This window comes from Oncorhynchus tshawytscha, linkage group LG12 (genome assembly GCF_018296145.1).
Source record: "Oncorhynchus tshawytscha isolate Ot180627B linkage group LG12, Otsh_v2.0, whole genome shotgun sequence".
Lineage (NCBI taxonomy): Eukaryota > Metazoa > Chordata > Actinopteri > Salmoniformes > Salmonidae > Oncorhynchus > Oncorhynchus tshawytscha.
In genome coordinates, this window is record NC_056440.1 from 29,907,769 (window position 1) to 29,924,287 (window position 16,519).

The following is a 16,519-nucleotide window of genomic DNA, read 5'->3' on the forward strand; positions in this document are numbered from 1 at the left end:
ATTGTGATGCAGTGAATAAGTTAAATAATCTGTCTGTAAACAATTGTTGGAAAAATGACTTGTGTCATGCACAAAGTAGATGTTCTAACCGACTTGCCAAAACGATAGTTTGTTAACAAGACTTTTGTGGAGTGGTTGAAAATCGAGTTTTAATGACTCCAACCTAAGTGTATGTAATCTTCATATTTCAACTATATATATATATATATATATATATATATATATATATATATATATATATATATATTCCCTTGTCTGTGTAGTTTTCCATGTCTGGTCTAACAGGCTGTGTTATCAGGGTTAGATCAATTTTGTTACGAATATCAGAGATTAGGGATGTTTCTACTTTGGGTCTGTAAAACCTTTTTTTGGAACAAACAATAATACGCTTATCTAGAACGCTTGGCCCCACTCTACATCCTGCTAACTGTAGCTGCCCCAGAGAACTCCACATGTAAAGTTTATTTTACAAGCAGAAAAGTTAAAAAAGTCTACTTTAAGACAAAAATTGGGGTTGCATGTAGCCTAGTCAGTGTATGGAAAAGAAAAACATTATATACATTACTTGCATAAATGGTACAGAAAGAGTATTGTAAACATGACCAGTTTCACGTCAATGTTCCATCAGAGGGCGCCTAGTCAGAGTGGATGAGGTGGAATGTTCTGTCAGAGATATCTCTGGTTCTGTTCAAGTTATGAGACGAGTTTCCTGTGTGCTGAGCGCTCATTCAGAAGTTATTCTATTCTACTTCCTCCATAAAGTAGCTAGGACGGGCGTTTCACAGTTAGCACAAGTGTTTGAGCGAAAGAAAGATGGCAGTGAACTTAAGTAAAAACGGAATTTCCCTGACAAATGCTTACAAAGAGGTTGTAGATGAGAAATCCAACACCAACTGGTAAGGACGGTAGCTTGCTTTAATTGCCTCGCCATAACATGTTGCATCCGCTATGTTTAAGTAGCTAGCTCCCTAGCTAACATTTATTTCCCCCCGTACTTAGCTATCATATCAGTTAACTAGCTCGCTAGTTGTGCCATGAAAATGAATTGTGTTACAAGGAAGCAGTATGATGATTATTGCCATGTTTCGTCGAGGTAAATCTGATGACCTTGTAGTCTGGCAATTTCCTTAGCTTGTTAAGTAGCTATCTAACGTTAGCTAACTAGTTAATGATGGTGCTATATAACATGACTGTTAGCCTATTTGAGTTACCTGTTTTCGTTTATTTTATTGGATTCATTCATATTGCAATGCCTAAACTTGTATGCAGCTAACTCATTTGGCTAATGTTAGCTAGCTACAGTAGCTAGTTAGTCCGAATTTGTACTAGAGAAAATACGTTTCTGGAGCATCAAGTTAATTTTCTGTGTCACTTCAAATAAAACCTGTTGGTGTAGGTGTTTAAAGATTACCTTAATTAACCTTCTTTAGTTGTCAAGACGGTTTATCAAACCCAGAGGGTTTTAGTCTTCGCACACATCCTGTTGCTGAATTCAAAGTTATTTAGCTCAACCATGGCATAGGGACCAGACTTGGCTAACTAAAAGAGGAAGCTCTCATAAGTGTTTTTAGACATTTCTCACCATATAATTACACTGAACAAAAATAAACGCAACATGCAACAATTTCAAAGATTTTACTGAGTCTCAGTTCAAAAATAGCTGAAATGAACTCATTCGGCCCTAAGCTATGAATTGCACATGCCTGGGAATATTGGTATGCATCTGTTAGTCACAGATACCTTTAAAAAAAAAAATGTAGGGGCATGGATCAGAACCAGGTGTGACCACTATTTGTCTCATGCAGCGTGACACATCTCCTTTGCATAGAGTTGATAAGGCCGTTGATTGTGGAATGTTGTTCCACTCCTCTTCAATGGCTGTGCGAAGTTGCTGATATTGGCTGGAACATGCTGTTGTACACGTCGATGCAGAGCATGCCAAACATGCTCAATGGTTGACATGTCTAGTGAGTATGCAGACTATGAAACAATGGGGACATTTTCAGCTTCCAGGAATTGTGTACAGGGCTGTGCATTATCATGCTGAAACATGAGAGGATGACTGGCACGACAATGGGCTTCAGGATCTCATGGTATCTATGCATTTAAGTTTCCATCAAATTAAAATGCAATTGTGTTCATTGTCCATAGCTTATGCCTGCCCATACTATAATGCCACCATGGGGCACTCTGTTCACAACATTGACATCAGCAAACCGCTTCCCACATGTCGCCATACATGCTGTCTGCCATCTGCCCGGTACAGTTGAAACCGAGATTCATCTGTAAAGAGCACACTTCTCCAGCTTGTCAGTGGCTGTCGAAGGTGAGCATTTGTCCACTGAAGTCGGTTATGACACTTCAGTCAGGTCAAGACCCTGGTGAGGATGACGAGCACACAGATGAGCTTCCCTGAGACGGTTTGTGCAGAAATAATTTGGTTGTGCAAACCCACAGTTTCATCAGCTGTCCGAATGGTTGGTCTCAGATGATGCCGCAGGTGAAGAAGCTGAATGTGGAGGTCCTGAGCTGGCGTTGCAACATGTTGTGAGGTCGGTTGGATGTATGCCAAATTCTCTAAAATGACATTGGAGGTGACTTATGGTAGAGAAATGAACATTAAATTCTCTGGCAACAGCTCTGGTGGACATTCCTGCAGTCAGTATGCCGATTGCACGCTCCCTCAGCTTTAGGCATCTGTGGTATTGTGATACAACTGCACATTTTTTAAAAGTGATATTTTATTGTCCCCAGCACAAAGTGCACTTGTAATGATCATGCTATTTAATCAGCTTCTTGATATGCTACACCTGTTAGGTAGATGGATTATCTTGGCAAAGGAGAAATGCTCACTAACAGGGATGTAAAGAAAAAGGTGCACAACTTTTAAAGCAATAAGCATTTTGTGAGTGGAACATTTCTGGGATATTTCAGCTCATGAAACATGGGACCAACACTTTACATATTTTTGTTTGGTATGCATAGCTCTACAAAAGCTCTACATTTTGCACACTAAGTTGCACTAAGCTGAAATCGCTCTGCCATTTCCTGTTTGTTCAAATTCTAATAGTTTGCCTAATTTCAGTATATGTGACAATACAAGCAAGTATAGTGTACCATCTAAACTGAAAATATAGTATTTTCAGCTCTTTGAAGCTGATGTACAAAACCGAAAGTAAAAGATGCAAAAATGAAACTTAGGAACGGGAAGCATAGAAATTGCTCACATAGACTCCAGAGTGGCGCAGTGGTCTAAGGCACTGCATTGCGGTGCTTGAGGCATCTTTAAAGACCCGGTTTGATCCCGGGCTGTGTCGAGACCGGGAGACCAATGAGGCGGTGCACAATTGGCCCCGCATCACCCGGGTTAGGGGAGGGTTTGGCTGGCTGGGATGTACTTGTCCCATTGCGCTCTAGCAACTCCTGTGGAGGGCCTGGCACATGCGCGCTGATTTCGGTTGCCAGTTGTATGGTGTTTCCTCTAACACATTGGTGCGGCTGGCTTCTAGGTTAAGAGATCAGTGTCAAGAAGCAGTGCGGCTTGGCAGGGTTGTGTTTCAGAGGATGTATGGCTCTCGACCTTCGCCTCCGTACGGGAGTTGCCGCGATGGGACAAGACTGTAACTACCAATTTGGCTATCATGAAATGGAACAGATCTACCGCTTCTTTGACTTGCTTTCAATGAGGATGATAGATCTATCTCACTTTTCAATGTGAATTTGGTGGGTCACCCAAAAAGTTACATATTGCAGCTTTAATGGTTACGATCCGAAGTAATGCAGTTCAATCAAGTGTCATGTTTTGAGTAAGGCACATCACTTAGCCAGGTAGCTTCAGGATGCTATTCTGCAATAACTTGCTAAGTTTGGTTGTGAATACTGATGCTGGCAGTCTATTTAAACTGCTTATTAGGCTACCAATCTACAATTTTGCAATGGTTGTGTGATCCTGTAACCTGGCGTTCTTCTCTGCAGGGCCTTGTTCACCTACGAGGGGAACACTAATGATATACGATTGGCAGAGAAGGGAGGTGAGTGTGGTAGACAGAATCCAAGAAAAGCTTCAACATGTAAATGTATTCTGTCTGGTATCGAGTCTGCAATGTTGTCTGAGATCATCACCCTCACTTAAGGTGTGCTACTGAATTGCTCTCAAAGCACAGTAAGGCAATTTAAAAGATGCAAGCAAAGGTAAATGTTAATCTTTTGCAGTAGTGACACATTTTTATTGTTTGGGTAAGTCTCCCAGACAGTTTTCTTTCAGAAGATAACTATTTGCATATGTGAAAAGAAAGATAACCAAGCATGTGTAATGTAGTAGGGGAAAACATTTACATTTTAGTCATTTAGCAGACGCTCTTATCCAGAGCGACTTAGATTAGAGTTAGTGCATTCATTTTAAGGTAGCAAGGTGAGATGACCACATGTCAGTCATAGTAAGTTGGCAAAAAATGTCCTCAAAGTAGCTATCATTAAGTAGAAAGTGTACCCAATCGCGCTTTAGCCAAGATTGAAAAATAAGAAAATCAGGTGCTTGAATGAGGTACATGAAAATCCCAAAAATAATCCTTGCCCCAGGACACTTCAACAGGTGACTACAGGAATATAAAGAAAATGAGCACTCTGTTTCTGCATAGATCTGATAATTAATTGACGTGGTATACAAAAAGGCTAACGCTGGTGTATTCGTCTTTTCGGGGGGCAGGGGGATTAATCAAGATACTTACAACTATGGTTGCAAAGGGTTGGCAACTTTGCAGTAAAATTCCAGCCTGGAATTTGGGGAATTTTGCAAAAATTCATCAAAAAAAGATAGCTTATAACAACAATGAACCTTTTTTTTGTGGGATACACAAGGCAATTCTAGGTCTTGTGGCATATTTTGGTTAAACTATCCCCAATTCAATGGAATTGCAACCCTCTGCTTGCACAGTGCATTCTTCCATCACATGTACAGCTGATGCTCAAGATCTTGCACACTGAGATGCTATTGAGCCCACACTACTACACTGTCTGAGCCAAGGACTCCATGCTTTCTGGTAAGTTTTGATTACAATACTGGGTGGGGTGAATATATTTTATATGACATGCATGATTTTTTGCATGTCATAAATAGTAGCCTACAGTAAAGTGTGTTTAAATAATTTCTAACTTGTTAACAATTTCTGATGGTTAGTTTTTGCTACCATGTAGGTTTTAGATTGCTTGAGCCTGCTAATTGAGAGTGTTAATTCACCTGTTTCCATACATGTTTCATTTTAAAACATTTTGCAAAGGAGTTGTTTAATCTAACTGCTTAGCTATTTATCTGCATATGGAATTGTATTCAGGGTTTTTTCACTCATTATTTTCATAATCTTTACAGGAAAATGCTGCAGCACCATCTGTGTGGAGACATTTCACTACAGCTAATGTAGAAGGAAAAGCTGTGTACATTTGCAAAAACTGTGCCAACTTGTATGTGAAGAATGCAAGAAATATGCTGAATCATCTGGCCAAGTGCATCAAATTCCCTCAGTTCTCACAACAAGCGACCTCTGACAAAAGTCCCTCTACTTCTATTCGAGGTGAAAAGGATGACACTTTATCGATAGCAACAGCTCATGGTTCTCCTAGAATCAAAGGTTTTTTTTCACTCAATGGAGGAACGTAGTCAGAAATGCTGATGAATGTCTTGCTTGAGCCGTGTATGCAACTGGTTCACCTCTGATGCTCACAGGCATGGTGTATTGGAAGAGATTTCTGAATGTTCTTTGCCCAGCATACACCCCTCCAACCAGACATGCGTTATCTACTCATTTTCTGGATGCAGAGTTCAACAGAGTTCAAGTGAAGGTCAAGCAAATAATAGAGAAAGTAGACTGTATTGCAATCATCTCTGGTGGGTGGTCAAATGTTTGTGGACAAGGAATAATTAACTACATCATCTCCACACCTAACCAGTATTCTACAAGCGCACAGACACAAGGGACAATAGACACACCGGTCTCGACATTGCAGATGAGCTGAAGGCAGTTATCAATAACCTTGGACCACAGAAGGTATTTCCACTGGTGACAGACAATGCTGCGAACATGAAGGCTGCTTGGTCTAAAGTGGAGGAGTCTTACCCTCACATCACACCCATTGAATCTGCTCCTCTAGGACAGCATGGCACTGAAAACAATGGATACACTCTACAAGAGAGCCAAGGAAATGGTTAGGTATGTGAAGGGTCATCAAGTTATAGCAGCAATCTACCTCACCAAGTAAAGTGAGAAGAATAAGAGCACCACATTGAAGCTGCCCAGCAACACCCATTAGGGTGGTGGTGTCACGTTTGACAGTCCTGGAGGGGAAGGCGTCTCTCCAAGAAATGGTCATATCATAGTCTGCCGATATGGACAGGCCCATCAAGAGGATCCTCCTGGATTATGTATTTTGGGAGAGAGTGGTAAGCAGCCTGAAACTCCTGAAACCTATAGCAGTAGCCATTGCATGGATTGAGGGAGACAATGCCATCCTGTCTGATGTTCAGACTCTGCTTGCAAATGTAAGAGAAGAAATCCGTACTGCCCTGCCCACTTCACTGTTGCTCCAAGCAGAGGAAACTGCAGTTCTGAAATGCATCAAAAAGCGTGAAGACTTCTGCCTGAAGCCCATACACGCCGCAGCGTACATGTTGGACCCCAAGTATGCTGGCAAGAGCATCCTGTCTTGTGCAGAGATCAACAATGCCTATGGTGTCACTTCATTTCATGAAGCTGCCAGTTGAGGACTTGAGATGTCTGTTTCTCAAACTAGACACTAATATACTTGTTCTCTTGCTCAGTTGTGCACCGGGGCCTCCCACTCTTTCCATTCTGTTTGGAGCCAGTTAGTGGTGTTCTGTGAAGGGAGTACTACACAGCGTTGTACAAGATCTTCAGTTTGTTGGTAATTTCTTGCATGGAATAGCCTTCATTTCTCAGAACAAGAATAGACTGATGAGTTTCAGAAGAAAGGTCTTTGTTTCTGGCCATTTTGAGCCTGTAATTGAACCCATAAAAGCTGATGCTCCAGATACTCAACTAGTCTTAAGAAGGACCGTTTTATTGCTTCTTTAATCAGAACAACAGTTTTCAGCTTTGCTAACATAATTGCAAAAGGGTTTTCTAATGATTAATTAGCCTTTTTTAAAATGATCAACTTGGATTAGCTAACACAACGTGCCATTGGAACACAGGAGTGATGGTTGCTGATAATGGGCTTATGTCGATATTCCAATAAAAATCAGCAGTTTCCAGCTACAATACAGTATAGACATTGTTAATGTATTGTATTTCTGCTTAATTGTGTCATTTTAATGGACAACAAATGTGCTTTTCTTTAAAAGACTTGAATTTCTAAGTGACCCCAAACTTTTGAATGGTAGTGTATGTTGAAAACGTTTTTGGGAGATGTGACTGATCATTCAATATTCCCTTACTTTTGTTGTTCAGTGAAATCATCCCATGTGAATAGTCAACTCATTTAATTAAAAGTTAAAATTGTAACAATTTATTTTTCCCTATTGGAAGGATTTAATCATTTGCAATTATGTCTACTTATGATAAGGTCAAATGTTTGTTTCTGTTGCCATATGGTAAATATATCCAATGCAAAAAAAACATACATTTAAATGATATTAATTCCCATGGAAAGTTTCCACCTCCTGAATATTCCCCAAAATCTGCAACCCTACTTACAATACACACTTTCAAAAATAGAGCAGGTTGAAAAAGGGAGTCATTTGCCATATATTGTGTACATAATGTAGGCTATACACAGTCATGTACATGACAGACTTTGCATAGAACATAAATTCTACAATATTCCTGATACTGGTGTTTTCAGATGGTGGACTGGAGGAACTGGTGGAGGAACTTAGCAGCGGTAAAATAATGTACGCTTTCTGTCGTGTCGAGGACCCAAACTCTGGCCTGTGCAAATACGTCCTGATCAACTGGGTGAGTGCTGCACTACACTCCCTTTTCTTCCAAAGGGGGCAATCCTCTGTATTTTGTAAATCATGTTGTCAAGTTGAATAAATCCTATGAGTATTTGTGTTTCAGACTGGAGAAGGTGTGAAAGACGCCAGGAAAGGACTATGTGCCAATCATGTCAGCTCCATAGCTAATTTTCTCAAGGTAATATAATTTGGCATGGTTTAGACCACTCTAACTCTGGACCTCGAAGCCAGTTCCAATGCATTTTTTAAATTATTCCCTTCAAATTAGGGACTGATTTAGACCTGGGACACCAGGTGTGTGCAATTCATTATCAGGTAGAACCGAACCAGGAGGCTCCGGACCTCATAGGCTAATAGTTGAGTACCCCTGGTCTAGGCATTTTCTCCATACAGACTGCTTATGTTTAGTTAATGATCGAAATCAACTACTTTTGGTCATGTAGTGTAATTTTGTAGTATGTGGACACCTGCTCATTGAACATCTCATTCCCAAATCATGGACATTGATGGAGTTGGTCTCCCCTTTCATGCTATATCAGATTTCCACTAGATGTTGGAACATTGCTGAGGGAACTTGCTTCCATTCAACCACGAGCATTAGCGAGGCCGGTTACTGATGTTGGACGATTGGGCCTAGCTCGCAGTTGGTGTTCCAATTCATCCCAAAGGTGTTCAGTCGGGTTGAGGTCAGGGCTCTGCAGGCCAGTCAAGTTCTTCCACACTGACCTCGACAAATAATTTCTGTATGGACATCGCTTTGTGCACGGATTGTCATGCTGAAACAGGAAAGGGCCTTCCCCAAACTGTTGCCACAAAGTTGGAAGCACAGAATCATCTAGAATGTCATTGTATGCTGTAGCGTTATGATTTCCGTTCACTGGAACGAAGGGGCCCAAACCATGAAAAACAGCCCCAGACCATTATTCCCCATCCATCAAACTTTACAGTTGGCACTATGCTTTGGGGCAGGTAGCATTCTCCTGGTATCTGCCAAACCCAGATTTGTCCGTCGAACTGCCAGATGGTGAAGCGTGATTCATCACTCCAGAGAATGTATTTCCACTGCTCCAGAGTCCAATGGCGGGGAGCTTTACACCACTCTAGCCGGCGCTTGGCATTGCGCATGGTGATCTTAGGCTTGTGTGCGGCTGCTCGGCCTTGGAAACTCATTTAATGAAGCTCCCAACGAACAGTCATTTTGCTGACGTTGCTCCCAGAGGCAGTTTGGAACTCTGTAGTGAGTGTTTCCACCGAGGACAGATGATTTTTACGAGCTTCAGCACTTGGCTGTCACTTTTATGTGAGATTGTGTGGCCTACCACCTCGTGGATGAACCATTGTTGCTCCTAGACGTTTCCACTTCACAACAGCACTTACAGTTGAGTTGGTCAGCTCTAGCAGGACAGAAATTTGACGAACTGACTAGTTGGAAAGGTGGCATCCTGTGACGGTGCCACGTAGAAAGTCTGAGCTCTTCAGTAAAGCCATTCAACTCCATTGTCAAACATTGGCAGTATTCATGGCTGTGTCCTCAATTTTATACACCTGTCAGCAATGGGTGTGGCTGAAATAGTCTAATCCACTAATTTGAAGGGGCCTCAACATACATTTGTGCATATATAGTGTATTTAGTTGGATGCTACTTATGGTAAATTATTGGTTGTGGTTTCTGAATCAGCTCTTGAAGTGGTCTGTTATCAGTTGTTATCATGAAAGTCACCTTGCTAACTGCATGTCAACAAATCCTATGGGTGGTGGCTGTCAGATATCAAATATCCCTCCTATGGACAGCTCTTTCATGGCCTTATCTGTCTGTAATGTGTGACGCGTGTTGTTTGTAGCTAAAATGTCTGCTGTAACTCCAGGGAGCCCATGTCACAATAAACGCCCGTGCAGAGGAGGATGTGGAACCTGAGGCTATTATGCAAAAGGTGGCCAAGGCCTCAGGGGCCAACTACAGCTTCCACAAAGAGTCCAACAAGTTCCGAGACGCTGGTCCCCAAGGACCTGTGGTACGTACCAAATACATCTTATCCTTTTGGAAATTAAAATCAGAACATTTTAGTTATGCATTGAGTTTGTTTCATCAGATGTTAAGTGTCTGTAGAGATGTTTTGTACAGGCAGGTTGCACTGTTAGGCAAGTTGCTTTGTGGTCAGATATACTCGCATAGCTAATTTGTTACGGTTAATAACTTGTCTGCCTGTGGACATTTTTGGTAAGATTCATTGCACAAGGCTGCGGATGAGAGATTCTCAGTGTGGGTTTGTTTCCAACATGTTGGATGTTGTGACGTGCAGAGCTGGTTGTTTACAGTGACTCATGTGCAGTAGAATCCAGGGGCTTAGTTGAGCTCATGATTGTTGGCCAGGGCTGGAGCCAGAGAGGCCAGGCCAGGACAGGCTGTTTAAAGCCTGTTAACTCTGCATAATTAACCGACATGCTGTGTCAGTACTGGATCTAGGTGGGGGGTTGGTGTCTAGGAGTGCCAATTAGTTTTTTGTTGTGTTTAACTAACGCTTGTATTTTGTTGTGACAGGGCTCTGTGTATCAGAAGACCAACGCCATGTCTGAAATCAAACGGACCAATAAAGACAACTTCTGGGCGCAGGCAGAGGTGAGTCAGCCCCAACACCTTACTGCCACTACAGGGACTCCACGGTGTCCCCCTCCCAGAGTGCAAAGAACCTTGGCGTGGCTCCAGCAGGTTAATGCTCTACAACATCCGTGGAGTATGACCCTACCTCACACAGGAATGGCGCAGGTCCTAATCCAGGCACTTGTCATATCCCATGTAGAATACTGCAACTAACTCGCTGTTGGCTGGGCTCCCCGCTTGTGCCATCAACCTTCCTAAGTTCTCCATGTCGCCACGCTCCTCCACACACGCCACTGGTGTCCAGTCGACGCTTGCGTCATCTTCCAGACCCTGGTACTTGCCTACAGAGCAGCAATGTGAAGCCCCTCCTTACCTTCAAGCTATGCTCAAACTCTATATCCCAAACCGAGCACGCCACCTCTGGCCTCTTGGCCCTCCCACCCCTACAGGAGGGCAGCTCCCACTCAGCCAGTCAAAACTCTTCTCTGTCCTGGCATCCCAATGGTGGAACAAGCTTCCCCCTAAAGTAAGGACAGCGGAGTCCCTGCCCATCTTCTGAAAACATTTGAAAACCTACCTCTGAAGAGTATCTTAAATAACTCTCACGTGCTTTTTCTACTTGCACTGACTTTGCTCATGAGGGAAAATGTACTTGATACGATTGTGATGTTGTCTCACCTAGTTATCTTAAGATGAATTAACTATTTGTGAGTCGCTCTGGATAAGAGCGTCTGCTGAATTACAAAAATGTACATTTAAATGTAAATACTGGTTAGATTTGCTTGTGTTGCTCAGCTTGTTCTGATGAAATAGACCTTTATGACAGTGAATACCCTAACCTGGTCTCGTGTTCTCTGTGTCTCAGAAAGATGAGGAGAAGCGGCAGCGGGAGGAGCGCAGCAAGGCAGATGAAGAGCGACACAAGCTGGAGAAAGATCGGAAGGATCGAGAGGCCAAGGAGGCAACTCTCAGAGAGAAGAGAGACAAGGAGAGGGCCTCTATGATTGACCAGCAGAAGTGAGTAAAATGGTGGTTAGTAAACTTAGCTGGAGGTGGTTATCTTATCGAGTTGACCTTATTAAGACAGCCAGGTTTCCATTAAGTCTGCTTTTCCCATTTGTTTAACAGGAAGTACCAGCAGCAGCAGGAAGCTGAGAGCAGAGACAATGAAAAACAACAATGGGTGAGCTGTCTGCTGACTCACAGCAGGACAGGCCGGCTGACTGAGGAGAATTCAAATCAAATCCGCTATGTTTAACTGGTGTTTCATCCTCATGTAGGGGGCAGCAGATCCGTTTATACAACATGCACCCTGCCAGAACTGGGTTCAAATACATGTGTATTTGTTATTTAAATAGGCCTACATATTTTCAAATAATGTAGCCTTACTCAATTACTTCTATTGGAATTATTTTAAAATAATTTCCTATAAATAGCCTACTCTTTAAATGCATCTTCAAATACTATTTAAATACTATGTCAATACTTTCCAAGTGTATTTCCAAATGCATTCAAATATTCAACTATTAGTTTTTTTCCCCCCAAAAATATTGGAACACTTTCTTTGAAATGTATATAAAAGTAATTGAGATATTTGAACTCAGGTCTGCACCCCACCTAAATTATCTGTTTTAACTGTGAAGGCACACGTTTAGGACGTAAGTATAAATCAAGAACGAACTATACAGAACCGGTAGGTGTAGCCTCGTGGGTAGTGTTGAATTATGTGTTGTGCATCATCATCAGGAGGAGCAGGAGAAGGACTTCCAGGCAGCTCAGAAGAAAGGGATGAAGCGTGGTGAATCTGTAGAGAAAGCCAATGTGAGTTAACTGTGGCCCCCTGTAGGTTTAATAATTGTTTAAAGGTTCCCTATACCCTGTGACTCAGAACCCTCTTTTTCCTGCTTCCCTTTCCATTGACACAACCAAATCTGCTCCTTGCTTGAATCTGAACTCCCCATAGCTTCACTTACCTTCATTTTCCTGTTTGTACATTCTTTCTGCTCTACTACCATTTACTGTGGTCATGACTTCTCATCTTTGAACATCATTCAGAACACCTTTATGCATACAGTAGATGGTATTGTTCCCTTTTAATAAAGAACACATCGGGAATGTTGCTATGGCTATACAATACCCAGTGTGTCTGTCTGACCACACGGTGTGTTTCAGGAGGCGGCCTCCCTGATCTCTCAGCGCTCTATGAACCCCAGAGAGATGTTCAAGCAGAGAGAGAAGGGCATGGCCCCCAGCACTTCAGACACCGACACCCCTGCTGCTGCCCACACCCCTGCCAGCCCCCAGCCAGGTATGCCACCAATTCAATACAACTGTTTGCTGTTTATATACATAGTGTAGTTCTTAAAATGGTTTTTTCCATGAGTGTTTCCTAGCTGGGCTTTCTAGCTCTGTCAGGTGGGGATGTGGTCTTGCAGCGAGATCACGGGATTGTCTGGGCCATGTTGAAACATGCAGGAGGAGAATCTTGTCGCATTACTCTGCCTTCATCAACTTTAACTCATTGTCTTGTATCACATCTTGTCTCTAGTCCACATCTGCTTTGTGTTGTCTCTGCTCTGCTGGGTAACCTTCCCGGCCAACCTGTCTGTCTGCTCTGGTGTGTGTTTCTCAGGGCGTTTGAACAGCCCTTTTCTCTCTAAGCAACCATGCGAGCCCGAGCCGTCCCGCTTGCCCCTGCGCCAAGCCTCCCCTCTGCCCACAGGCTCCGCCTCTCCTGTCCCTGCTGCAGGTCTGAGTTCACTCATACTGCTGACACAAACTGACCCTTTCCCAACACACACACACATACTTCACACGTAGGTGACTGAGTGACATACAATTGCTATGTTTGTGTTTTGGTCAAATACCTACCTGATGCTACTCGCTTTAAATCCATCAATCTAAATGATTGACCTGATGCTACTCCCTTTCATCTCTTGTTATTTCAATTTAACATCACCCTCTTGGCTCATAGGCCATGTCCATCATTAGATCACTGTACATCATCAATCTCATTCAGTGTCTTGTTGTTTTCCATGAGACTTGACAGATGGTTTTATAATTATTCTGTGTCTGAATATTTGAGTGCATGCTTTAGTATGTTTGTACACTGTGTGTATCTGTGCTCGTATATCATTTGTGTGTCATAATAAGAACCCAGTGTGGATGAGCCCGTTGTGGATGAATCCACTCCCAGTGTGGGTGAGCCATCCCAATCTGAGTGCTTGGATGAGCAGGATGCAACCCCTGAGGATCAGTGGCAAGATGAAGGTGGGCCCTGCTCCCCACACACCTCAGTCTGAACACACAACAGTCCGATTCATCTCTCATCTGTGTTTCATCATGACCCTCTGGACACATTTCATAATTACTTTGTACTCTGGATTTTTGGTGTTGCTGCTGCCACCTGTTGGTAGAGAGGTATTCCTTTTCAGATAAAGACAATGTACTTTTTCTTTTTCAGTAAAGGCAACGGCAGCTCCCACTGAGCACAACCATGCCACAGAGCCAGCCCAAAACAACCTCTATGAGGAGCCCCCAGAGGTAAATATTTGTCAGCACATGAGCATTGAGATTCATTATTTGTAAACAGCAATAGTATACTTTTTTTTATCAGAAAATCCCTTTTCACAATCATTATTGAAATACCATTTAAGTCCAGAGGACTTTGGTAAAAATGTGCGCTTGGACTTAAATGTGAAGAGCATTCTCAGAAGTATAGCACCCCTTGTTGTTCGCTCAGGTGGAAGAGAACACAAATGAGGTGGCTGCAAAGAAGACCGACCGAGGCGTCTGTGCCAGGGCTCTATACGACTACCAAGCTGGTAAGCATTGTTAGTCACGGCCTACTGACAATTTACAGTAGACACTCTGCCCACTGAACTGGTTCTCTGTGTGAACAATGTGTAACCGTGATGTATTTCCCATATGGAGAATGTGGGTGAAACTGCTAGATGGAAACTGGCAGTCGGTGAGCAGTGGTTATTACCCTAGGATTTTTTTCAACAACCGTGGCAAATTTGTGTGTGGTGGGGGGGGGCATGGTTTTAGAGGCACTCTTCTTGGCCCCATTGACAATGTTTCTGTTTTAAAGCTAATTTCCTGAAATTCTACACATTTTGCCATGGGGCTGAGAGAAACTGCAGTTTCAAAACTAATTTCCTGCAATTCTACACTTTGCAATGTCTTATGCCTTGTTTTTATGCGATCTGGGTGATTCAAACAAAACCAAATCAATGGGAGCCACATGGCATGACATTTTGGGAATTTATGATTTTCTCGTTTTTATTTTGGTGAGTTCTAAAATATTATAAAATAATAGGTCCATTATCCTGTTTTTTAAGTGGGGTTCACGAAATCAGGGAAACATTGGCGACGGAATAGACACCTTACTATAATACAGTAACAGATGGACATGGTGATCTAAGGTATGGTGATCTAAGGTATTGCTCTTTTCATTCCACAGCTGATGAGACAGAGATTTCCTTTGATCCTGATGACATCCTCAATGGCATCGAGATGATTGATGAGGGCTGGTGGCGGGGCTATGGCCCAGACGGTCATTTTGGAATGTTCCCAGCCAATTACGTGGAGCTGGTCTAAGTCCATACCTTGCCCGCTCACTAGATCAGCATATAGGAGGCAGAAGAGAAAGAACCCCCCCAGAAGAATTCGGCAGGAGGAAAACTGCTAGGTCCAGAACACAGCATGTCAGAAGTAACTCAACAGTGAACTTTTCAGAGTCTATTGCTGAACTGTATCCTTCACATTATGGACCAATGTATGAACAGTAACCAGAGGGTGCTCAAATCTATCCCTGTTGATGAGAGAAATTTCATTTATGTTGTGAGAACTTAGGTGGCATTGTTTAGGTTTTGATGAAATCCCAAACTGAATCTCTTACCTTCTGTGATGCAGTAAATTGTCAGCCTTTTTTAAAAATGTTTCAATTCAAGATTCCATTGTGAACATTAATAACACTTGTACATCACATATCTTAAAAAGTGAAGCCAGTTTTGTTCCAGGTGTACTTTTTTTTGTTATTTGTATCATTCACTGATGTCATGTTCAGGATAATAACATTTCATAGCACACATAACGGTACCAAATATATATTTTTTGCCTTTTCCTCAGACTGACATTTTATGTGAGTTTGCTTAAATAATCCTGCGTGAATTTCAAACCATAGTTTGGTATTGCAGTTGAATATTAGAAAACCAAAACGTTCTATATTTGCTGTGCTCTCCTGTGTGGCTGAATTCAAGAAAAGATGGGAGGTGAAAATGACACAATCGTCATATCCTTGTGCAAAAGTATTATTTTTTTTAAAAATATGTACAGAGCTGGTCCCCATACCCACCCTCCTTCTGCCCTCTTTTGCCCCTAGAGAATTTGAATGACTGACTGTTTCAGGGACCAGTTACACGGAACAAGGCATGAGTAATCTTTCCTGTCGTGTTGTTGAATCGTCTTGTCATTATCTGTGTCTTAGGTTAAGCAGAAACAAATTGTACCCGTCTTTCACAGTCCAGCTTTCATCCAAATACAGGTCTGTGAATGGCTTCATTTAGCAGGCTTAAGAGAGCAATGATCAGATGCTGTTATCATGTGAGAGTGCCAAATGAGGGTAAAGGAGTGGGGTGATGATGCTGTCCTCTGGAAAGTGCTTTCTCTCATTCTAATCTGTGTGGAAACTTCATAACTGTTATGCAACTTCCCTGCTTTTTTAACTTATAATGAAATCATTGCAATAAGTTTGTGGGACATTGTCACTTTAAATAAAGATAAAAAATGATTAAAAAGGGTCACTGTAATTTCAAGGTGCATGATGTATCCGTTGTCCTTGTTTTTCAAGAGTATATTGTAATGCAAATACTTTCGTCATAATAAAAGAGTTCAAGTAAAATGTGTACAAGTCTTACAGCATCTTTTGTAAATGTTGGTTGTGGCGG

General features: G+C 42.1%; 1 protein-coding gene across 4 annotated transcripts; it reads left to right on the top strand.

The window, feature by feature from the left end:
* Nucleotides 1-644: 644 nt before the first annotated feature.
* LOC112262907 (drebrin-like protein B) lies at nt 645-16,477 on the top strand. 4 transcript variants are annotated; one of them, XM_024438747.2, is made up of 15 exons: nt 645-896; nt 3,976-4,031; nt 7,855-7,967; nt 8,073-8,147; nt 9,835-9,981; nt 10,509-10,586; nt 11,434-11,585; nt 11,697-11,751; nt 12,315-12,389; nt 12,741-12,876; nt 13,201-13,317; nt 13,722-13,838; nt 14,032-14,111; nt 14,311-14,392; nt 15,034-16,477. In XM_024438747.2, the coding sequence occupies exons 1-15, from the start codon at nt 814-816 to the stop codon at nt 15,168-15,170; spliced, it is 1,503 nt and encodes a 500-aa protein (XP_024294515.2). In that variant the 5' UTR covers nt 645-813; the 3' UTR covers nt 15,171-16,477. The 4 variants fall into 4 exon arrangements, with proteins under 4 accessions (XP_024294515.2, XP_042187509.1, XP_042187508.1 ...); XM_042331575.1 differs by lacking the exon at nt 3,976-4,031; XM_042331574.1 differs by lacking the exon at nt 13,201-13,317 and having other exon boundaries at nt 647-896.
* Nucleotides 16,478-16,519: the final 42 nt, after the last annotated feature.

Coding starts and splice junctions, on each gene's coding strand:
- LOC112262907 (XM_024438747.2), top strand. CDS start 814: ATGGCAGTGAACTTAAGTAAAAACGGAATTTCCCTGACAAATGCTTAC. Junction 9,982..10,508: donor CTGGTCCCCAAGGACCTGTG/GTACGTACCAAA, acceptor TTGTTGTGACAG/GGCTCTGTGTATCAGAAGAC. Junction 14,112..14,310: donor TCTATGAGGAGCCCCCAGAG/GTAAATATTTGT, acceptor TTGTTCGCTCAG/GTGGAAGAGAACACAAATGA.